Genomic DNA, 24,983 nt, shown 5'->3' with positions numbered 1-24,983 from the left:
AGAAAAGAGGTTAAATTGGCTCATAGTTCTGCAGGCTGTACAGGAAGCATAGTATCAGCATCTGTTTGGCGTCTGGGGATGCCTCAGGGAACTTTTTCTATTGGCAGAAGAAGGGAGAGCAGGCACATCATACGGTGAGAACTGGAGCAAGAGACAGTGTGTGTTGGGGGTGCCACACACTTCTAAAGAACCAGATTGCCCTAGAACTCACACACTATTGCAAGGACACCAAGCCATAAGAAATCCAACTACATGACTCAAACACCTTCCAGCAGGTCCCACTTCCAACAATGGGGACCACAATTCTACATGAGATTTGGTAGGGACATATATTCAAACTGAATCAGTGCACTCGTTCATCCCCAAATCTCATGTCCTTCTCGCACTGCAAAACATAATCATGTCTTCCCAATCATCTCCCAAAGTTTTAACTTGTTCCAGCATTAAACTCAAAAGTCCAGTGTCATAGGAGGCAAGGCCCTGAAAAAGAACTAAGAAATCTGGAACAGCACAATGCAAGTAAAACTCATCTTGGTCAGTACTTTTCCTTGTACAGGAGGAAACCGAGGACACCCGGTGCATCGCCCAATACAGGTTAAAACAGAGCAGAGACTTCAAACCCTCAGCTTCCGGTCCCAACCCATAGAGTCTTCCATCTCCTACGTCGGAAGTGACATACAGCTCCTGTTCTCCTTCGCGTCCGTAGAGGTGACCCAGGCTGGAGAGGGGGGAGAAGCGGCGGGACGAAGAGCGGAAGCACCCCTCCTACCTGGACCCGGAAAAACATGGCAACCCCGAGCCGGCCTATCCGGAAACCGGCTCGAAGAAGTCGGGGAGAGGGGGATTAGCCATCGCTTCCGGAAGTTGTGACTTTTGTTTCAGAGCGGGCGATCTTCCGAGACGCACTGGGGACCGGATGGTGAGTTTTCCTGGTGCCCTTACGGGCCGGCTCGGGAGGGGGAGGGTCCGGGCAGCTTTAATAGTGTCCTTAGGACAATGATTGCGGTTTCTTCGGCCGGTGTTTATCAAGCGCCAACGAGGCCAGTCTCCAGGAATGCAGTACGAGAAGGATAGAGTCAGTCTATCCCCTCAAGAAACATCGTTCAGTGAGGAGACATACAGCGGATAGGCGCACGATTCTTTAACGCTGTGATTGAGACCAAAAGGGAGCTAATCCTCAGACTAAAAAGAGCCCTAGTCCTGGGGTTCTGAGCGCTGTAGCAAATGGACACCAAATGGAGTTGAAGGGAGGGAGGAGTGCGTCAGGCGGAGCTGAAATGAGAGGGAATTACCTGTCCGATAGGGCAGAATCGGGGAGAAAACTTGGTGACCTGAGCTTAGAGAAGGCCATTGCGGCGGTAGCAGAAGAGGGAGGCAGGGACCAGATATTACGGTATAGATCACCGTGACACAAAGTAGGCGCTTTATCATAAGAGCAGCAGAACGACTGGATCTGATGTACTTTTTGAAAGGATCACTGTAACTGCGGGGGGGAAGACTGGATTGTAGGAGGGCAGGAATTGTGAGAAACCACTTAGGAGGCTATCGCTGTAGATGAGTGGTGGTGACCTAGCTTACATACGGGAGAGAAGTGGACGAATCAAAAGTATATTCAGGAGGTGAAAATTCAGGACTTTATGGATTAGCTACAGGATTTGAGTGACAGGTTGGCTACTCAACGATGATTCCAAGTTTCTGGCCTGAGTGAGTGAATTACACTAAAGAAGAACAAACTATTTTGAGATTTTCTAAGGGTTCTTCCCCGCTCAGTGTTAAAACCACATTTTTTTCCCTTTCTGATTATGCGTTCTCATGTTTTGTATGCTCACTGTAGAAAATTCAGAGCATACATAATAAAATACTTTCCTCTGTATAAAGGACAATAAAAATTACCTCATAATCTCACTACCCAAGATGGTCATATTTTAGTGTGTTTCCTTCATGTGTTTTTAAAAAATGTGCATATTTTTATATAAATGGGATGCTACTAATTTTATCTTTCTGTATCCATTTTTTCCCCCTTAGCATGACTAATGATTCAACTGTGTGCCAGGATATTGTTCACAAATTTATTTTTTTCCTGTTTGAAACAAAAAAAGTCAAATGTAATTCTAAGTAAGAGATAACATTAACTTTTTGGTGTGTTTTCTTTTCAATATTTGTTTAAAAGCTTTCTAAAAAGCCCACGATTTGGCCACAGTTTGTGTTGTTTTTCATTCAGATGTTTTTACTTAATGTTATTTTTGCCATTTTTACACACCATCAAGACCACATGTTTTAATGGTTGTTAAAGCATGACACACTGCAGTCAGTTTGGGGAGCTAGGGGAGGGACAGCAGGGGGTGGGGAGGGATAACATGGGGAGAAATACCAGATATTGGTGATGGGGAGATGAAGGCAGCAAAACACCTTGCCATGCATGTATGTGCCTATGCAACAATTCTGCATGATCTGCACATGTACCCCAGAACCTAAAGTACAATTTAAAAAAAAGAGAGAAAAAAAATTCCTAACATTCTGCTCCTACATGTCTGCTGGGGAAGCAGCTCTTCAAGCATGCATCTGAGCCTGCTTTATCTGAATAAACAGCAACCAGTTAGGCCCCTTGGCTTTTCCCCAGGAATGGCAATGGAATTAAAAACAGCTCAGCAGGGTTAGGAATATAACATCTCATGAGGATGCCCAATGGGCTTTGGCAATGGATTTTTCTAGTTTAACACTTTTAATCATGTTACTGTCAAAGTTATTGAATATTTGTTAAGAAGTGAGTTCTAATGTTAACTTTTAAACAAAAGAAATGTCTTGATCTTTTCATTTTGTGTGCAGTAGAATTCCTGCTTATCTGTGAAATGCAGTTAACACAGCAGCTGGACCTATTTCCTGAATGCAGAGTGACCCTTCTGTTATTTAAAGATGTCAAAAATGCAGGAGATTTGAGAAGAAAGGCCATGGAAGGGACCATCGATGGATCACTGATAAATCCTACAGTGGTAAATATAAATGTTAAGAATGAGTGAGCCAGCTAGGTGCGGTAGATCTCACCTGTAATCCCAGCACTTTGGGAGGCTTAGGCGGGTGGATCTTCTGAGGTCAGGAGTTGAAGACCAGCCTGGCCAACATGGTAAATCCTGGCTCTACTAAATATACAAAAAAATTAGCTGGGAGTGGTGGTGGTTGCCTGTAATCTCAGCTACTTTGGGAGTCTGAGGCAGAATTGCTTGAACCCAGGAGGTGGAGGTTCCAGTGAGTTGAGATCGCACCATTGCACTTCAGCCTGGGCGACAAGAGCAAAACTCTGTCTCAAAGAAAAAAAAAAGAAAAAGAAAAAGAAAATATCCTTATTTGAAGTATTCAGGGTAAAAGGCCAGAATGTATCTAACTTATGCTCAAATGGTTCAAGGAAAACAAAGATGTATTTATATGTCTATATACAGTTATCTATACAAAGAGGAATCGCAAATCATAAAGCAAACGGGAAAAAAATTAATCAGTAAAGTTAAACAAGGGTATAACACATTGTATTATTTTTAGATTTCCAACTTTGTAAAATGTTTGAAGTAATTTCTGAATAAAAATTTAACTTGAAATGCAATTGGCTTTGGCCAGGTGTGGTGGCTTCTGCCTGTAACCCCATAACTCTGGGAGGCCAAGGTGGGCAGATCACTTGAGGCCAGAATTCAAGCCCAGTCTGGCCAACATGGTGAAACCCTCTACTAAAAATACAAAAATTAGCTGGGCATGATGGCACATGCCTGTATTCCCAGCTACTCAGAGGCTGAGGCTGGAGGATCCCTTGACCCTGGGAGGACAGCTTGAGCCTGGGAGGTGGAGGCTGCAGTGAGATCACACCGTGCTGTACAGAATGAGACGCTGTCACAAACAAGAAACATGCAAATAAAAATCAGTTGGTTTTAACACAAAAGACATCCAAATGATACCATGGTGTTTTTTTAAAAAATTCGCTTAATTCTAGTCATAGAAAATTTAGCAACTAATATATGATAAAACCTTCTCTAGCACAGAATGATTTTTAAGTTTGGTTCTGAATACACCTAAATGTTTCTTTGCACTTAGTCACACATGGCCAATCTGCAAATCCATCTAAGTGTCTAGCTGCAAGTGAATAGGTTTACCTACTAACTATAATATCATATCCACCAAAACAAGATCTGGAAAACTTTTAAAATCATATTTATATAAACCAACAGGTCTATTCATTCTGTGTACTCACGTCTGCTGTCTATAACTTTCACAGAATCATAGATTCCATGAAAAACATCCCAAGGGAGAGTTAGCCTCTCTCCTCCCTTAGTATGTGGTGGTAGTCTCCCACTAGCAATCATTACACACCCATATCCTTAAACTGTCATTCCTGTGCCAAACTGAGACTTTGATGCATCATCTGAAAAAAATATTTCAACTGTCACATGGTGATAGTGCTGCCTGTCGGTTAACTCTTCTTTTCAGAAGTTCTGCCATCTTGGCCTACATACAGAATAAATTTGGAATATTTTACCTTACACCTTTGTAAGTGGAAAACCAAAAGACTAAAGTGCCAATAATAATCATAATATATTGGGTACTGAAAGCGTAATTTAGCTACAGATTTCTTTAAAGAACGTGCATGAAATGCTGGACCTAGATCATTAAAAACCCTCTCTAAATTATGAGGTACTAAAGAGAAAACACTTCATGTTGATAGACTGAAACAAAAAAACCAGCATTTATATTCCAATAGTAAAAATACAGTTTCTCACAAATTTCTTTATAAACGGAGGGGGGAGAAGACCAGAATTCATTAGTTTCTTAACAAATTTTGCTCCGCCAAATTAATAAAGCACCAATATCTGCATCATAATACATTATTCATCTCTCTTACAAGATCAATGTTTCTTCCCAAAACTAAAACTGATTTCTGCCTACAAAATGCCATTTTAAGAAACTGAGAACAGGAAAGGCCTGGAGGTTCACGCCCGAATCCCAGCACTTAGGTGGGAGGTGGGAGGGTTCTTGAACCCAGGAGTCTGAGACCAGCCTGGGCAAAGATCTCCTCTCTATAAAAATAATTAGCCACGTATGGTGACTTTAAAAGCCCATGGTCCCTGCTACTTGGGAAACTGGAGACCACCTGAGCCTGTGAGGTCAAGGCTGCAGTGAGCCATAACTGCACCACTGCACTTCAGCCCGGGTGACACAGCAAGAACCTATCTCACAAAAGGAAAAGAAGAACAAATGAGATAATAAATGTCCTGAGGAAATTGATATTTATAATACCTTTAATGTTTAAATGCACATACATTAATAAACAAGAGTCAGAATTTTTTTTAAACGCATTTAAGGCCGGGCGCGGTGGCTCTCGCCTGTAATTCCAGCACTTTGGGAGGCCGAGGCGGGTGGATCATGAGGTCAAGAGATTGGGACCATCCTGGTCTCCATTGTGAAACCCCGTCTCTACTAAAAATACAAAAAAATCAGCTGGGCATGGTGGTGCGTGCCTGTAATCCCAGCTACTCGGGAGGCTGAGGCAGGAGAATTGCCTGAACCCAGGAGGCGGAGGTTGCGGTGAGCTGAGATCGCGCCATTGCACTGCAGCCTGGGTAACAAGAGCGAAACTCCGTCTCAAAAAAAAAAAAAAAAACCAACAACAACAAAACGCACTTAAGTATTTCATAATTAGAGATGGCATAAAACTTTCAAGTCATCCAATAATAGAGATTCCCTTATGTTTTATCAGGCCACTGCTGCATTTTGGTACATTTGACTTCAGTACACTTAAACCTCGCTTTCAGGAACATAGAGAGGTAAGTGCCTATCCTTACTATAACATAGATCACAATGTTTCCCTATGCCCTTAACTGTGTCTATTATTAGCTGGCTGTAAGTAGCATAAGGGCAAAACTCTTAGTCTCATCTTTTTCCCTGCTCCCCCCAAAAATATCTTGTATAGTGCTTGATATAAGCATGTTATAGCAACTACTCGCCTGCTTTTAACAGATGCCTGTTATATAATTAAGTCAAGAAAATTATTAAGTTGCAAGGACTTGAGCTAACTCACCCTTCCTTTTAAAGAAAAGGAAACTGACATCTAGAGAAACAAAGCGATTGCCAGTGGTATAGTGAAGACTAAATGCAGCGACACTGCGTTTCTTTCCCACAACTTTTGTAGAATACATATATTGAGTGTATCTAAATAATTCTCTATTCCTTAGTGAGTTGCTGTGATAGTTAATATCAAAAAAAAAAAAAGAGGTTAAGTCAAAAAGGCAGGAAATAACAATTTTCTGAGAAAGGAGATAAACAAACATATTCTAAAAGGGAATGACCATGCATTGCTTATACTTTCTTCCACCTTCCCCATTAAGCTTTCAGGTGCAATGCCCCCTTTTCTTCCCTTACTTATAAACTATTAGGCTATAGATTCCCCAGGTTTAACAAAAACAATCCAAGAAACAGGTGACTCCTGAAATACTGAAATTTCTGAGAGTCACCATCTACTAGAGGCCTGCTAGCTTTAAGTTTTGGGAGGGAGCACTGGGGCTGGTGGAGACTTCAAAGGCATTGCCACACTGCTCACTCCTTTGCCCTTCACCCGCAGACATCACCATGCTGCTCTGGGCTTCTGGGACCCTTCTTTCTACTGTTCCCTCCTAAACCATTTTACTGTGCTGTTTGATACCGCCACTCCACTGTGAACCAGCTCTTCTAACCCTCAACTTCTTTACTGAACATTCTTGCCTTTACCTCACCTGCATGAAAACTGGGCTCTTTCTCGAGGACACTGCTTTCCCTGTGGAACTTGCTACATGGAGGCTAAATCGTTGTCTCATACTCTACACACCTAAGATAGGAGGAAGAAGGTCAGTACCCTCTACTCACCAATGCTGCTTCCAGACTTCTATTTCAGAGGCCTTGGGCAAAAGTCTTGGTAATTCTGCTATATCATTCTCTATCCTTCCTCATTGCTTCTATCTACCATCCTGCCAGTCACCTCACTGCTCTTTACCAAAGACTCTTGCCCTATTCTTCCTCTCCACCCCTAGTCCTGCCATCATTCTGGGTGATTTCAATGTTAGGTAGAAGTGCAATCCAGTATCACAGCCTCATAGTTTACTTGACCTCACCTCTAGCAATCCTAATCTGACTATACAGTAGGCCTTTGCCTCATGGTCTAACACTGGCCATGAAAATCAACCTGAACTGCTATTCCTCTGAAATTCTGAATTCAACAACCAACATCCAACATCAAAAACCCACACAGACACACACAAACACACACACACACACACACACTCCTCTGCTCGCCAACACATACGTTCTTTCTCTCTCTCCCCCTTACTTTGACCACAATCTCCTATCATTCTCACATTTATTTATTCCTACTACTCTTGGTTCTTAAACCTAATTCAGGTCTTGAATTTACTGACTGTCTACTCTCCTCCTACCTGTCCTGCCTTTTTCTATTCAAATCCTTCAACTCAGATGCCACAGTCCATCACTTCAAATTACTCTCTTGCTATCAGCCTCAGCTTTCTTGACTTACTGTCCTACCACAGGGCCCACATACCAAAACACATCCTTGAATCAATACAACCATTTGCTTTCTCTGAACCCATATTTAGGCTGTTAGGCACAGTCAAAGAAAAGTCAAATAAAAAAATATAGAAAGGGATCAAGAGGTGGGAAGCAGAAAGGTTAATCCCAGGAACAGAGAAGCCAATGTGCCCCAAAGAGCAGAAGAGATGGTCTGCAGAGTTCAGAAGGCAGGCAGCTCATGCTTGAAGGTGATATGCTTCTGCCTACCAAAGAAATCTGAGCACATCAGTTACTTTTTTTATATATATAAAGACGGGGTTTCACCATGTTGGTCACGCTGGTCTTGAACTCCTGACCTCAGGTGATCCGCCCGCCTTGGCCTCCAAAGTGCTTGGATTAGAGGCATGAGCCACGACGCACGGCCATCAGTTACTTGTTTCTTACCAAGAATCCCTGGCCTGGCATGGTGGCTCATGCCTGTAATCCCAGCTACTCAGGAGGCTGAGGCAGGAGAATGCTTGAGTCCTGGAGGCGGAGGTTGTGGTGAGCTGAGATTGCACCATTGCACTCCAGCCTGGGGAACAAGAGAAAAACTCCATCTCAAAAAGAAAAAAAAAAAAATCCCTTAGATTTCCGAGTTATGAGCTGAAAGTGAGGTAAGGCCTGTTTTGTTTTGTTTGTTCATTTCCACACACGTAGCTTAAGATGCTTTCTGGATCTGCAATGCTAAGTAGTGATCTATGTTGGAGAAAGAAATAAGGGCGGTCCGGGCCCTTACTTTGCTACCTCTAACGCTCTCTACAGAACCACCCAGTAATTATGATATTTAACTGTGGAATGGTAGAGTTTTTACACTCATGAGGCAAACTCACACTAGTGGTGCTATAGAGTTTAAGACCAGCCTGACCAACATAGAGAAACCTCGTCTCTACTAAAAATTCAAAAAAATTAGCCAGGCATGGTGGCACATGCCTTTAATCCCAGCTACTTGAGAGGCTGAGCCAGGAGAATTGCCTCAGTGATTGGACATGGCTGAAAGCCATTTCTGATAACCAGGGGAGCTGGGATGGGGAGGTGATTACTGGCATCTAGTGTCCTGTATCAGCCAGGCCACAGGACAGCCTCACATAACAAAGAATCATCACATCCAAAATAGTGCTGAGGTTGAGAAACACCATCTTACAAATAATTCTCTGTCCTCCCAAATATATTCACCTACTCAGGAACCTTTAGGCCTTGTTTCCTCCTCCTCTAGACACTCAGCTGACCTGGGGAATTACAAGCTGCTTGACCAACAAGCTCATTATCTTGTTTTTGATGGAGAGAGAGTTGAGGAACAAAGACGACAAATAAAACCCCAGCTGTGAGGTGAAAGAAGTCTCAACCTTGGCTCACAGTCCCCCTTCCAAAGCTCTGTGGTGTGTGGGGATCCGTGAGCTGCCAGTTCCGGTCAGAAAATAATAAAGAAGTCCCAGAAGTACTTCCTCGTGAGGGTCTGCTTCAGAGTCATACAGAGATGCCTCTTGCCTTCACCTCTGTACTCATCTCATTGCCTCGCTTTGAATCCAGGCTTGAACACTGTCCAAGCAGAATAAGCAGGCACTCTCTTCAATTAGTTCTGAAACCATCTCAATGATTTTGGGCAAACAAACTCCCCACAATCTGGCAACAAGGTGTCCAGCAGGGGTTATTTTTAAGTCTACATTTCTTAGTTTCCTGAAGAATACACTGGGCACGCCAAAAGGCTGCAAAGCTACAGTTACGGCATCAGCGACAGCTCTTCAGCTAGCCTGTGCTTCGACCGAAAACAGCACAAACAGCAAAGTCAGCCAAGCCACGAGGGGCCTGGTCAAGCATCTAACAGTGTAGGATCGCTGCCTAACAAGCAGGCTCCTACTACAATACAGCCTTTGAAGTGTCTTGAAAATAAATCCTATGTTTGGAAAACAAAGCCCTCTCTCCAGGCCCAGACTCACCCCACTCACCCCGCCCTCATCCCTGTTTCATTGAAAAGCTAAAAATGAAAAAGTGCTTGGATATTTAAATATTTTCATATAGAGTAACTTTTTTCTTTAAAGGGCCATCTTCTTAGGAATACAAATCCCTCAAGAATGGTGCTCGAGCTGCTCAAGCTTTCCAACCAGAAGATATGACTGTATGAAAAGATGCGACGAGAAACAATAGAACCAGCCTCACTTCTGCCCCATAAAACAATTCAAATCACTGAAGATGACATCTCTTGCTGGCATCTCTGCTGCCATCTACTGAGTCAAACTGGCACACAGTCTAGTCAGTCCTAACCAAGAAGGGTCATTGTTCTGTATACGTTTCCATTTTAAGTCTTACCATGTTGTATTACAACTGTTTGTATATAACTTTACTTCTAGATTGCAAGTACCCACAAGATACATAGGATGTCTTGTTCCTCTTTTAGTAGGTAATCAGGAAATGGTTGTTGGATTAAGTAACTGTGAGTGTTACAGGCCTTCTCCAAAAAGAGCATCTCAAGAATTTTCTTAAGGACTCCTCCAAAACCCAGACACTACCATAATTATATCAAGCAGAAGAGAGCAAGTAGTTTATTTTTAAGGCCTTCAGAGTAGCTCCTTCTACAACTTTTTTTATTCACCCAATATCAGCCTTCACAATCTCCATCATCAGCAAATTATTCTGTCTCAAATAAGAATTGTTTATTATTTAGGTCTATGGCTCATGTGGCTTAGAGTTGGTTGTAACCTTAATGTGAGGGGTTTTGGACACTCAAAAGCAGAACTGTGACGATACTGTTGTTCTTTTCTTCCCAAATTGAATAAGCGCATTCCTTCAACTTTTCTTTCTACATCTTCATGATCTATACTAGTTTCAATACTCTATTTAGCATTTAAGCAAAGGTAATTTTTTTTTTTAATTTTTTATTGGATTATAGGTTTTGGGGTACATGAGCAGAGCATGCAAGACAGTTGCGTAGGTACACACATGGCAGTGTGCTTTGCTTTTCTTCTCCCCTTCACCCACATTTGGCATTTCTCCCCAGGCTATCCCTCCCCACCTCCCCCTCCCACTGGCCCTCCCCTTTTCCCCCCAATAGACCCCACTGTTTAGTACTCCCCTTTCTGTGTCCATGTGTTCTCATTTTTCATCACCCACCTGTGAGTGAGAATATGCGGTGTTTCATTTTCTGTTCTTGTGTCAGTTTGCTGAGGATGATGTTTTCCAGATTCATCCATGTCCCTACAAACGACACAAACTCATCATTTCTGATTGCTGCATAATATTCCATGGTGTATATGTGCCACATTTTTCCAATCCGGTCTATTATCAATGGGCATTTGGGTTGATTCCAGGTCTTTGCTATTGTAAACAGTGCCGCAATGAACATTCATGTACATGTGTCCTTATAGTAGAACGATTTATAGTCTTTTGGATATATACCCAGTAATGGGATAAGCAAAGGTAATTTTAAGAAGTGTTTGCTGTCCCTGCTATTATCCTTATCAATGGGATACCTTGCATTAGGCAAACCTAGCATTTACCAGGCAGATAAGTTAGGAGTTGGTGATTCATTTCACAGAGCAGTCCCAGGAAAATTTCTTCAAAATGACTACTTCAGTCCTATTTCATTTAGAAAATATTCATTTTTGAGCAATTTTTCATGAATTACAAATCACAGAATGAGAGTAGCTGTAATCTTACTGATGTCTAATTTATGTGTCACTTGGGTTTAAGATATGTATTTTTTTCTGGTTTCTGCTGCTGGTGTGAGGAGCTCTTCAAGATCTCTTGTCCCTTACAGAAGTGGTCAGCATGAAGATCATCTCTTAGAAAGTATTATGTTCATTTGACACCTGAAAAGGCATACCCAGAGAGTAGAAGAAACTTGGAGACTCTTTATATACACAGATAGCAGAAAGGAGTCTTTCCCATCTCTAAGGGACCAACCTGGGCAAAGGAATAGCCTTGGCAATCAGTCTCCCTGTCGCTGCACACTCAAGAAAACAGGGAGAGTCACATTCTCTAATGCCAAGGTTAATACCTATCTTTGGTTTCTTAGCAAGCAGGTTCTCTGCACTGCAATCTGGAAGGCCACTAGAATCTCTCTGCCAATGTTTTTGCCATCCTCATTATTGATCCTAGTAGCAGCATGAACCTGTTTCTGGATGTTGTGTTTAGATGCTGATCAGCATTAAGTACTCACCCCAGGGAGGCTGGGCAAAAACAGCATGCGGACTTTTCAAGCTGACTTTATAAACTGTTTGCTCTTTGGACTTGTCAGGGCCGGCAGTCAGAACCCATGATCGTTAATTCATAAATGCCTAATTCTTTAAGCAATTTGGCAAAAATCTTCAATAATTCAGTTTCACTGCTGGGGGCTGCTTCCAAAATGTATATTTTCAAAATGTGTGAGCAGACCGGGCACAGTGGCTCACGCCTGTCATCCCAGCACTTTGGGAGGCTGAGGCAGGCAGATCTCCTGAGGTTGGGAGTTCAGGACCAGCCTGAGAAACATGGAGAAACCCTGTCTCTACTAAAAATACAAAATTAGCCGGGTGCGGTGGAGCACACCTGTAATCTCAGCTACTTCGGAGGCTGAGGCAGGAGAATTGCTTGAACCCAGGATGCAGAGGTGGCAGTGGGCCTAGATTATGCCACTACATTCCAGCCTGGGCAACAAGAGCGAAACTCCATCAAAAAAAAAAAAATTGGCAAAAATCTTTGATAATTCAGTCCCATTGCTGGGGGCTGCTTCCAAAATGTAATTTTCAAAATGTGTGAGCAGGCCAGGCACGGTAGCTCACACCTGTGATGCCAGCACTTTGGGAGGCCAAGGCGGGTGGATCACGAAGTCAAGAGATCGAGACCATCCTGGTCAACAAGGTGAAACCCCATCTCTACTAAAAATACAAAAATTAGCTGGGCATGGTGGTAGGTACCTGTAGTCCCAGCTACTTAGGAGGCTGAGGTAGGAGAATTGCTTGAACCCCGAAGGCAGAGTTGCGGTGAGCCGAGATCATGCCATTGCACCCCAGTCTAGGCAACAACAGTGAAACTCAATCTCAAAAAAAAAAAGTTTGCCCATAGTGGAGAGCTAAAAATGCTTGGTGGTGACTATTGGTGCAATTTGATATACAACATGACAATGGAAACCCCCCCAGTCACAGTGGAATTTCCACTAAAGAGCTAACTGGATAGAGACAAGGATCCATGTAGGCAAATCTTCAAAATGTACTTTTGTAGCCTCTATTTTAAAACTGTAATACTGCTTCTTAATCAGGCTTATGGCATACAGTTGGGGAAGAATGCTACAGATTTATTCTTTAGAGTGGGGTTGGGGGAAGTGAGAATTACTTAAGGAGTCTGTACCTTTCTCTCTACCCGCAAATTACATCTGTGCTATCTTCCACATTCTTCGGCATTAGAAATCAAAATGGTCTCCATACTGGATTGGCTTACACATAGTAGGTCTACCCTTTATCCTCCCTTCTGTTACCAGCACATCAATAAATTGGGTATTCTGCAGTAGGCTTTTCCAAATGAGAAAATATGGTAATCCTTTACTTTCTTTATCCATTCAAAAAGCTTCATTTAAAGTTGATGGAGGCCTGGCATGGTGGCTTACACCTATAATCCCAGCACTTTGGGAGGCTGAAGCGGGTGGATCACTTGAGGTCAGGAGTTTGAGACCAGCCTGGCCAACATGGTGAAACCCCATTTCTGCTAAAAATACAAAAATTTTCTGGGTGTGGTGGCAGGTGCCTGTAATCCCAGCTAGTCAGGAGGCTGAGGCAGGAGAATCGCTTGAACCCAGGAGGCAGAGGTTGCAGTGAGCCAAGACTGCACCAGTGCACTCCAGCCTGTGTGACAGAGATAGACTCTGTCTAAATAAATAAATAAAAATAAGGTTGATGGAAACAAGAAATTAAATCTAGCCTCCATTTAGGACAGAGGTTTAAATTAGTGACCTGCAAGTCAAGTCTGGTCTGCAGATGTGTTTTGTTTGGCCCACACAGTACTCTGAAAAATCAGGACTACTTACATCAAATCGACATTTCCAGCTTTCAACAAGGTACACCAAGTCCACAATCCTGCATAATAAAAATTGCCTGGAATTTATCACTATTGTCACTTTTGAAAAGTCCCTAGATGTTCCTTTCCCTGACTGTGATTTCACTCATTTACAGTAGTGCCAGAGCTCTATAGGTATTTGAAAGTGACCTTTCGTTTGGAGTCTAGGAAAGGAACATCAAGGAGACTGACACAGATCCTCAAGGTAGGGAAGGTAGCTGTAGATAATTATCAATTAAAAAAACTTAAAAAACTATATAAATAACAAGGTCTTTATTATGTATCCAATATGTTTTTATTCAAGAACACAACAAATTATAACTACTAGCAAATTGACAGCTTATAGTTTCAGTAGTGCTACACCAAACATTTGTTAAATGCTGTTTTTTTTCTGAGAAAAAAATGGAAGAAATGTATGAGCTTTGTATAAAATGTACAAAGTTAAAAAAAAAAATAAGGCCTCTGCTTTGATTTTTAACTTAACATATGCTTTAGCAATCTAACAGAATTTCAGGCACCTAAAAAGTAGCAATTTTTCATCTTTTAAAGTTAAAAAAAGTGATTAATTTAATGGTCATTTCTTAGTTAGTTCAGGATTTAGGAAAAGTTCTTAATATTAAGAAAAATTTTTATTAGATTTCCGTTTCAGAATGTCTCTAAACCTTTCCGAATGAATGAATTTAATAGAAATCCATTTTGATACATGCTTGACGATAATAAATAAAAATGTGACTAGTTACAATTAAATCTTTTAGACCTTGGAATAAATTTCTTCCTTTCCTCACTGATATGGTGGAACGAAAACCTAATATGAAATCAGAGAAACTTAATTCATCATGGCCCTTGCTATGCGCCTGCTATGTCAATCATAGCAGAAGAAGAAGAAAAGAGAGAAGACTCACTCGAGCAAGACCCAGTAAAACACACGAACACTGGTTAAATCTTCATCGGAACAATTCAAAGGCTAAAAGGCATTGTTAAGCAATTGGTGAAATTTGAATATGGACTGGCTATTAGATAATATTAAGGAATTAAGGAATTATTATTAGTAATTTAAAAAATATGCTGTGTCTTTCCATTGAAATTGTAATCTTGCTAGCAGAAATTGTGTGCAAAATAGGTATTCAGTAGATGTTGTTGATGCAGATGTTGAATTGTAATGTTTTAAATTAAGGTTGAAGGTCAAGAAGCACTAGGAAATAATTTCTACCTTTTCAGAATTACTGAATTTGAGAGTTCAAAATGACAAGAGGAGTTATCAAGTCAAAATAAATTTATCTTAAGTGTGAAGAAAAGCACACATAGCTAGAAAGTGGTGGGGCTGGTCTAGAATGCAGGTTTCTGTGCAGACCCACATTATACCTCCTTCCGTGTAGCTTACATGGAGCCTCTTATAGCTTCAAAGCCCTATGTAGCTCACAACTCAATCTTTCTCCTTCTCCACTTAACTTTATAATCTTGCTCTTCCTCCCAACTCCATTTTCCATCTCCAGCCTTTTTAAAATTTATATTCACTTGACAACTTTTACTTTCCTTGGGAAAGCTGCCAGGGGCAATTCTAACTGAGAAGGAATAATAACGAGCAAAGGAAAAACAAGGCAAAGTGAAAAGAACAACGACAGCGGCTGTTTAAGCTTCCTCTAAGATGATACGTCTACTTTATCCCCCTGGCTTTCATGAACACACTTTTTCCTCAGCTCTGTCAAATACTTTAAAGAGGGATAAACATATAAATACAAATCAATAGACATATGGGATTTAGCAAGTATAAACTAACAGAGAAATGTGTTTCTGGGGCCTATTATGTAGAAATTACAGCTATCTTTTCTTAAGTTCCTCTGTTATGTTATACACATATATTAGTGATACACATACATTATCACTAATCCTCACAGCAAGCCTAAGGGATGACTGCCCATATTTTATAAATGAGGAAGAGGTAGGGCCACAATTTTAATATGAAGCTGTCTGACTGCCCGTTAATCTTCTTACCACCGTAACATAAAAATACATACTCAATTTAAATTTAGGAGGGGAAAAAGTTATGCTTTCTGCTCTTATTCTAATAGCAGCTCATTTTTATTTTTTACTTGAAAAATGTTTTTTTCCTTTTTTAGTAACAGAGACAGGATCTTACTGTGTTGCCTAGGCTGGTCTCAAACTCAAGCGATCCTCCTGCCTCGACCTCCCAAAGTGCTGGGATTACCACCTCGCCCAGCCAGCAGCTCATTTTAACCATGTTTCATGGTCAAGGCTGACATTTAGCTAGTATGTCCTGGTGTGTGGCATAAGGGCTAAAGGCTGTTCTCTTTCACTGGGTACCTGTCCTGCTTGATTTGTGCCCATGCCATACTAATCATTAAATATTTTTAATATTACACTTGTCCATGGCATAGAACTTTTAGAGTTTTCAATCAAATACTTACTCAGATACTTGAAATCATCCAAAACCACTTCTTATATTTTTCATACCTATAGGTATCACAGGTCTACTTCTATGCAAAATTTGACTGGTCCTCTCTCTCAGTAATAATATGCCAAGATTCCCAGCTTTTATACTAGAAGTTTGAGCTCTGCCATATTTATATATATATCAAAGCATGGACACATCTTCAAACCAGCAGTACAACATTATTACACTCTAGGTTTTTGCCAGCAAGTCCAACCTTGAAATGAAATCCTGCTTGTCATCAGGCTTGTAGCATTTCACGTTTGGGAAGACAGTCTAACAGACAGGATACTACCGACACCTTCCTCAGTTCTTGCTATCAAATTAGATCACCAGAAAGTATTACATCTGGACATTAGCTTATGCCCTTAGATAAAAATGCCTACACTGTTTTGTACAAAGTTATAATCTTGGATTTTATCAAGATTCAATATAAGAAATGACCATATGGGAAAAAGGAAGCAATGGTATAAATATTTCAAAGACAAATCTAAATGTCATCATAACAAAAGTGTGATTTATTTCTGAGAGCTTCTTACTCTAGATTTATTTATAAGTTAGTTATGTCAAAATCAGTTTGCCCAACCAGCATACAGAAAATGTTGAACAAGCTCCCTCAACTGGTTGAGATATAGAACTACCAAAACACATGTTCCATTAGGTTGACTGCGTCATCCTCTTCAGAAATTTCTGTAACTGCAGCCTGAGATCGAAGAATGGACATGATGTCGCTAGATAAGTTGTCAAAGCCATTCTGTAAACATATACTCGCCACTTCTTGCCACATTTCTATAGAGCAAAATGAATCATTTATCATAAGACTTTCTACTGCACCTGTGGGGGAAAAAATACAATATTATAGTATGGCACTTATTCTTATTTGATAATCCATACTTTAATGATTCTTCAAAAACAGAAAAAGACATAATTTCATCTCAGCTACCGTTAAACACTACCTGATTCCCCTATGATCAACCATATAAGGTTCAGTGCTCAGTCTAGCTCATGGCAAGTACTTGGGTTAGTTCCTTCTCCTCCTCTCTTATCATTAACCTCTTCATGTCTCAGTTCAACCCTCCACCACATTCTCACATTCCATGTCTCCACTCATCTCCTTTTTGTTAAGGTGGCAGATGCTGAAGGATATAAGGCAGGAGCTCAGAAAGTGATGAATGTGGGCTCATCCTTATTCTCAGAGTCTATAAAGCCCCACCAGAAACTATCAAATAACTGTGGACCTGTAGGCCAAGTTTTCATGATTTCAAACACTAAATTAAAGGCCTTAGTGATGCTGACCCAAAAACTTGAGAAACTCTTTGACAAACTCTTCATCCTGTCTCTAGATGGAGACCTATTAATGATGAGGCTGCTATACCACATATTTTTCTAGGGAAATGAAATCATTTTGTTTGTTCAAGAAATTTCATATTACTTACTTTTTAAAATCTCTTAGGGATCTAACAATTTATGGAACTCATTTCTTATCTATTACCTGCATTACTTATGCTACTTCATAAAAGAGGATCTCTTCAGAATGCTGTCATCACTATAATTTTATTTCTACCATAATTACTATTTTTCTATCAAAATATTTTAGTTGATATCTATAGTGATAATTTCAAAATATAAAGTTATTTCCAAAATATATTTTCAAGTAATTTAAAATCAAGTTGTCTGTTCAACTTCCTATATTAATGAAAAGAAAATAAGAGTTTTAATTATTCTTCCTCTCTCTCCCTCAATCCCTCTCTCTCTTTTTTTTTTTCTTGAGGCAGGGTCTCACCCAGGCTGGAGTGCAGTGGCACAATCACGGCTCACTGTAGCCTTGAGCTCCCTGGGCTCAGGCATTCTTCAACCTCAGCCTCTTGAGTAGCTGGGACTACAGGTGCACACCAACACACCTAGCTAATTTATATATATATATATATATTTTTTTTTTTTTTGAGACGGAGTTTTGCTCTTGTTACCCAGGCTGGAGTGCAATGGCGCGATCTTCACTCACCGCAACCTCTGCCTCCTGGGTTCAGGCAATTCTCCTGCCTCAGCCTCCTGAGTAGCTGGGATTACAGGCATGTGCCACCATGCCCAGCTAATTTTTTTATGTTTTTTTTTTTTTTTTAATAGAGACAAAGTTTTACCATGTTGCCCAGGCTGGTCCTGAACTCCTGAGCTCAAGCGATTCACCCACCTCAGCCTCCCAAGGTGCTGGGATTACAGGGGTGAGTCACTGCATCCAGCCTAATTAGTTATTCTCTAATCTACAGCAGAGTTAGGTTCAGGGTGAATATCATATGTAAATACACATACATTTGGTTTAAGAATTAAAACATATAGTTTATGTCTATGTAACATTTAAAATACATATAAAAAGATGGCTAAATATATACATATGTCAATATATGTAAAGTTTTTAGTGTTAATGATTATAATTATTGTAACATTCCCCTCAGGCTTCATAAAGATTCTCTCTCCATTCTGATTTTCTCAAGAAATATATCCTATTGCTAATAGACTATTATTTACATGGCAATCTTTACATTTATAAACTCCTAAAGTTAACTCTTGCTAAGAAGGAACTCTTAGGAAAATCTGAGTTAATTTAGGCATAATCATCTTAAACCTTTCCCTAAATAACCCACCGCTATTTCTTCCACAACATTTTACTCTACTTACCTTTCCCACCTTTACTTATTTCCTGAAGTAGCTTAATGCCAATTTTTTTCATATCTACGGAGAAGAGATGAAGTATGGCAAGACCAAAAGATAAAGATGGTTGTTTCTCATTCAACTCTTTAATGAGACACTGAATTAATTCAACTTGGGGACATGACATTAATAGCTGCAACAGGTCATCTGAAGGCAAAAATGAAAAACTTTATCTCAATATCCTAATATGATAAATCCACTAGAAACCAGGGCTAGCTAATGTCTATACCAGCCAATCAACAGCAGATTTTCTCATCCTTCCAAAGCCCTCAATGAGCCACTCCAACCTAAACTCAACAGTACTATCCCCTAGCCGCCCCATCAAAAAAACATGCTCAGCATAACAAAAAACAAACAAAAAAAACTAGCCATAAAAGTACCCAAAACATAATTATAATGAAAATAATGTGATCTAATAAAAATATAGATTGGCTATTGGGAAACCTGAATTCTAATCATAGCTCTATCAGTCACTAACTGTTTTGGAACTCAGTTTTCACATCTGAAAAGTGCTAGAATTGGAGATAATTTCTAAGGTTTCATCTAATACTACAATTTGTTTGTCTACATCTTGTTGCTCATATTTGGACCAATTTCTGGTAAGTATAATGTCTTTCTTTCTGTGCTCTGCACAGAAAAAGCAACTCAGTAATTTTTTCCTAAAAATATCAAGTACTCAGAAATTCAAACATGAAAACTTAAAGAACCCATTAGCTATTTCAAGTAGCTAGAGGTAGAGCCATATGAAGCTGCCTAAATTTCACCAACAAAAGGGCAATTCCATATGGTTTAATCTGCGAGTTAACCATTGAGGCAATCTAAAGCTACAATTATGATGTGTATTCTTAATTTTTTTAAAACAAAGTCTCACTGTGTTTTCCAGGCTGGAGTGCAATGGCTCACCAAAGGCACAATAATTATGCACTATATCCTCAAACTCCTGGGCTCAAGCAGTCTCCCACCTCAGCCTTCACAATAGCTGGGACTACAGGCACGCACCACCGTGTGCTCTATATTCTTAAATTTATAAACTTTGTATTAACTTTTTAAAGTAAAATATTAAATTTAAGTAAATTTTTTAAGTAAAAATATTATTATGGGGCCACAATAGAGGAAATTTTTACAATAACTTCTGAGAGCCTTTCAAGAACTACCATAGACATAATTTGAACTCTGAAGGCCTTGGGTTTTTAAAATGTGTTTAATAGGTAGAGATGGGGTCCCACTATATTGCCCCAGGTTGATCTTGAATTCCTTATCTCCCTTTTGCTTACTACATTTCAAAATCTATTTTCTTTTTTAAAAACATTATTATAAGTTGTACGGATGAGGTCTCACTCTGATACCCAGTCAGGAATGCAGTGGCAAGTCATCACTCAATGCAGCCTAGAATGCCTAGCCTCAAGCAATTTTCCCATCTCAGCCTCCTGAGTGGCTGGGACTACAGACCCTATCCCTAAAATTTTTAAATTCTAAGAGTTATTAAAATCTCTATCCCATGTTTAAACATTAATAAATATAATTATTACATATGGAAAAATAATAGTTAACACAGAAACCAAAACTGTATACTTAGATAATAAAGAATTAGTTAGTACCTACTATGCCAGATTCTGTTTTGTCACTACATAACCAAAGGCGAATCACTTACTTCTCTGTGCCTTAGCTTTTCTGTGGAAACATACCGTTGTTTTTATCTATAAAATGGGATAGTAACAAAACCTACCTCATCATGATAGAGTCAACATGAGGATTAAATGCGATAATGCATGAAAAAATAGCCTAGCTATTATTGTGATAGTATAGGGTATGCTGTTATTAATGAAGAAATTTGTAACTTTAAAAGAATATATAGATTCTAAGAAAAAGTCAATTAATTTCTTGAAAATGACCATATCCAACAACAACTAAAACTCCTTTTTCCTGGAATAGTATGACCTAAAATGGCTATGTTTGGTTCCATTTTGCATCTTGTTAGAACTGGGATACATAGCCTGCAAATGAGGACTGTCATTGGCCTGGGAGATGGGGCAATGTCAGCAATGCCTGTACTTGGAGTTACTGCCAAACTAGATCCAGAGTAAGAGATCTGCTCATCCAACTAGAGTCACCCTAAGGTCCACAGTTTTCTCAGATTACTGTCCAATGGTAATCCACATTACTGTTCAATTGTGTTTTAAAATTTTGAAATAAATTAGAAATTCATCATTTCTAATGCTTATGTTACAGTTTAAAACATTACATATCACAAATAAGTGATTTTAAAAAATCATTTATGTAGTATGTTCTAGCATATCTGCTAAATTTATCTTTAAAACTGTATATTTCCAGAACTATCTGATTTATTAAATGTTTATATTTTGGGGAAATATATAATATTTTTTAATGTCTATCATGAAAGTCAATCAGCTCCAGCTTACCTATGTTCATGAAAAATTACAAAAGAAATCTCCTACTTATTGGTATATATAAAATTGATTTTATAACATAAGTTTAAAGTACTGCCTGCTATTATGGGTACTCTTACAATTCAAGTCCAGAATTCAAATTTATACAAATTGCAGACTTTTTCACTTACCAGAAGTAAAGTCCTTGACAAACTGCTGTATGTACTCCATGACCCTATGAGTCTGACCCTGTTTACACAAGCAAAGAAGAGCTTTCTTGTGAAGCCCACATTCACTGTAGATCATCTGAGCTAAAGCCAGGCACTTGGCCTTATTATAAGTATCCTGCTCCCCATAATCACAAATCACATCTCCTGCCTCTTCAGAAAATGTCAGTCTAGAACAAGAAGATCAATAATACACGTTAGAAAATTCTTGATGAGTGGCTGAGACCGAGATATTTGAAAATTCAGCACAGTAGAACTGGATTTTCTATCACCTGTAAGAATTCCAAGTTACAATTTAATAGGCAATTGATGATGAAGGATAAATTAAACATATCTGAGATTTAACAACAACAACAAAAACCAATCAGTGTGTATTCCCTTGGAGGAAGACATTTTGGCTCCTCAAAAGTTCATTTTAAAAAATCCACAAACAAGATTAAAACTCTCCTAAAAAGACTGATAGGTCTAAAAATTAGAAGGTAAACAAAAATGTTCTCATCATTGGGGTCTCAATATTTTCAAGCAGTTATCTAGATTCTAAACCCTATGGAATGTAACAGCTTATTAAATGTTGGTTGTAGATAGTGACAACAGTTTCAGCTCATAAAGATAAATATTGCAAGCATTTGTACTAAAAGGAAAACAGAAAGCGTGACAGCACTGTTATTTTAAAAATTTGTTATAGATTTATAAGAGGCAAGAGGGGAAAATGGACATAATTGTGCCTGGTAGGAAAGACTGAGGAAGCAGTCCTTTTAAGAGGGCTCTACTGAATAGATTTCACTTGTCATATTTTAATGTACCACTTCTATATACAACAGAAGTTAATCATCTGATGTGCTATAGGAGTAAATTCACCTAGAAACTATAGGCATAGCCAAAAGAACATCTGGGTATGATCAAAGATACCACTTTTAATTACTAGTGGTATGAGAATTCTATTTATATTTATATTTAATTATATTTATATTTTTAATTAACAGTTACAACAGCAATCATATGATATTGGTGTCTGTATACATCTAAAAATGCTGAAAACATTAAAATGAAATCCTGAAGCCCCTACAAAATGTCTCTTTACTGAAAATTTAGTAGATAAAGCCTTCTGTGTTTATTGGGGTGGGCAGCAGAGAGGTGAGTCTACATCAAAAGGTAGCCTGAGTACAAATTATTTAGTTAAGAAATTATCTGACTTCCACAGTTTTATACCAAAATACAGGTTTTTTGCCGCAATTCCTGAGGCTTAACAAGTTAATTACTTTAGTCTATGTAGTGACTACAATACTGCAACAAAATCATAACGTCAGTATTTAAGTATTTATTTATCTTATGAATGCCATTATTTTTTGAAGGGTCACCACCTTAGAGAAGGCCAGAGCTGGGAAAGTGAGCCAGAGAAATTCCCTCCCCGTTTTTCCCTCCAATCACTTCATCGTACCCTCTTTCTGTTTCCCTAAAATCCCCTTGTTGACTTTTCTCACCCTTACTCCTAACTCAAAGAGGACTCCTTTTGGGCCTTGTCAAAGTGGATCTGAGTCCAGGCTAGCTCTGGAAAATATGAACAGCAAAGAAAGAAATAAAATAAAATGTGCTTAACCCCACAGTAATTGAATACATATTTGATTATAAATTAGATTAAAAAAATTTTTTTACCAGAAAATATGTTTTATGTCTCTCTGTTTTTCTTTTTTTTTTTTTTTTTTTTGAGACAAAGTCTCCCTCTTTTGCCAGTTGCCAGGCTAGAGTGCAGTGGCACCATCTTGGTTCACTGCAACCTCCGCCTCCCGGCTTCAAGCAATTCGTCTGCCTCGGCCTCCCAAGTAATTGAGACTATAGGAGCCCGACACCACACCTAGCTAATTTTTGTATTTTTAGTAGAGATGGGGTTTCACTATGTTGGCCAGGACGGTCTCGATCTCTTGACCTCGTGATCTGCCCACTTCAGCCTCCCAAAGTGCTGGGAATACAGGCATGAGCCCCCATGCCCAGCCTATGTCTCTTTTAAGTTATTACTACATATATGATCTTTAGAGTAAAAACGAGCACCAAGAGATGTCCTTAAAATAGAATTCTGATTCTTATTCATTATACTTCGAGTTTGAGGGTACATGTGGAGAATGTGCAGGTTTTTTACATAGGTTTACATGTGCCATGGTGGTTTGCTGTAAACATCAACCCATCATCCATATTAGGTATTTCTCCTAATGCTATCCCTCCCCTAGCCTCCACTCCACAGGCCCCAGTGTGTGATGTCCCCCCTCCACTGTGTCCATGTGTTCTCACTGCTCAACTCCCATTAATGAAATAGAACACAGTGTTTGGTTTTCTGTTCTTGTGTTAGTTTGCTGAGGATGATGGTTTCCAGCTTCAACCATGTCCCTGTAAGAACATGAACTCATCCTTTTTTTATGGCTGCATAGTATTCCATGGTGTATATGTGCCACATTTTCTTTATGCAGTCTATCATTGATGGGAATTTGGGTTTTCAAATTTTTAAATGTCAAACTAAAGGTAATATACAATCTCTAAATCCATGCATAGAATTTATTTACTGTGATTTTCTAGGACCGAGATTGCAGAGTTAAAATTTCACAGAGTATTTATCTTCTTCTGGGAGCAATATCTGCAATTAAGAGAAGTAATACCAGTAAAGGATGGTTTCTTAAAATTTAGACTTTGCAGACCAAGTGATTAGACTTTTCCCAGGTAAGAATGACTAAGAGAGCCAAGATTAGCCTATAAGGCAGGCTGCTAAAGGGCTAGCTCTATGCTGAGCTTCTGGGAATGAACTGGAAGGCTTTTTAAGGTAGCCATGTGACAGAGGCCAGATAATCAGAGGTAGAAACCGGGAAACAGAGACTAAGTATGAAGAATGTGAATTGCCTTTAATATTCCCTCTTGTATTATCTCAGGATCCTTAAAACTGGTGGCATTTTCTCAATACATGTAGTCACAGAAATGCATAGTAATTAAAGAATTTAAATTCTTACAACTAAGAGGTAGAATGGGTCAAGAATCATCATTATGTGTAAGAAACTTAATCTTGTCTGAAGTATCTTTGTACTAGAACTTTTTAAAACAGGTTTTGGTAAGGAATAGGCACTTTCTGATGACGTCCTCAAGTCCAAACCATTTCCAGTGCTCCGTGATACATACTTTTTGTGGAGGGTGTAGAAACGTGATCGGGCAGAGAAGAGGTCAAAGAAAGAAAAGAAGGGTATGCATATGAAGTTATTTCCTAAAACAAAATTAACTATTAGGTGGACAGTAAACGAAGGCCATCATAAGAATGGGTGGGAGAAACACACTTTGCACTGGTAAATATTGCCATCAAGATAGCTTTATCCAGAATTGTGCAGGGGAAATGGTGGATTTGAAATGAGTGGCAGTAGGCAGTAGTATGTAAACCTATCATTTTTATGTTTAGGACATTTCTAAGTCATGAATTTATTTAGGAAGTGCTTATTAATATCTGTCTATCTCCTTATGATGCCCTTCTTAAAGATGAGAACCATTCAATAATCTCTAGTATGTATTCTACATCCCTATGTATTCAGAGCCAAGCAAGCATAGCCCTTACGCTGCCAGCAGCAGGCTATACCTAGACAGATTACTGAG

At 39.4% G+C, this 24,983-nt stretch overlaps 1 protein-coding gene and 2 long non-coding RNA genes across 15 annotated transcripts in view; 1 reads left to right on the top strand and 2 right to left on the bottom strand.

Annotated features, from left to right (window-relative positions):
- LOC100894535 (uncharacterized) overlaps nucleotides 1–817 on the bottom strand; it is a 45,770-nt gene extending 44,953 nt beyond the window's left edge. Inside the window, exon 1 of the long non-coding RNA XR_013526616.1 lies at nucleotides 680–817. This is a non-coding gene — a long non-coding RNA (uncharacterized LOC100894535). The remainder of the gene's footprint in view (nucleotides 1–679) is intronic.
- LOC103787941 (uncharacterized) overlaps nucleotides 772–24,983 on the top strand; it is a 40,106-nt gene continuing 15,894 nt past the window's right edge. Inside the window, exons 1-4 of one of the 2 annotated variants that reach the window (XR_613728.6) lie at nucleotides 772–919; nucleotides 2,827–2,990; nucleotides 5,735–5,801; nucleotides 9,612–14,343. This is a non-coding gene — a long non-coding RNA (uncharacterized LOC103787941). Of the gene's footprint in view, nucleotides 920–2,826; nucleotides 2,991–5,734; nucleotides 5,802–9,611; nucleotides 14,344–24,983 lie in introns of those variants that run through there. The other variant, XR_004733595.3, reaches the window with a different exon arrangement.
- The window catches only part of CLHC1 (clathrin heavy chain linker domain containing 1), a 78,828-nt gene continuing 67,713 nt past the window's right edge, over nucleotides 13,869–24,983 (bottom strand). For all 12 annotated transcript variants that reach the window (XM_035272550.3, XM_035272548.3, XM_035272554.3 and 9 more), the window contains 3 exons: nucleotides 21,330–21,535; nucleotides 18,719–18,898; nucleotides 13,869–16,879 (listed from right to left, as the gene is read on the bottom strand). In XM_035272550.3, the coding sequence (XP_035128441.3) occupies nucleotides 16,683–16,879; nucleotides 18,719–18,898; nucleotides 21,330–21,535 (583 nt within the window). In that variant the 3' untranslated portion in view covers nucleotides 13,869–16,682. The remainder of the gene's footprint in view (nucleotides 16,880–18,718; nucleotides 18,899–21,329; nucleotides 21,536–24,983) is intronic.

The sequence above is a fragment of the Callithrix jacchus genome, chromosome 14 (genome assembly GCF_049354715.1).
Source record: "Callithrix jacchus isolate 240 chromosome 14, calJac240_pri, whole genome shotgun sequence".
Lineage (NCBI taxonomy): Eukaryota > Metazoa > Chordata > Mammalia > Primates > Cebidae > Callithrix > Callithrix jacchus.
Note: the sequence above shows the minus strand (reverse complement) of the source record. Positions and strands in the feature narration are given on the sequence as shown.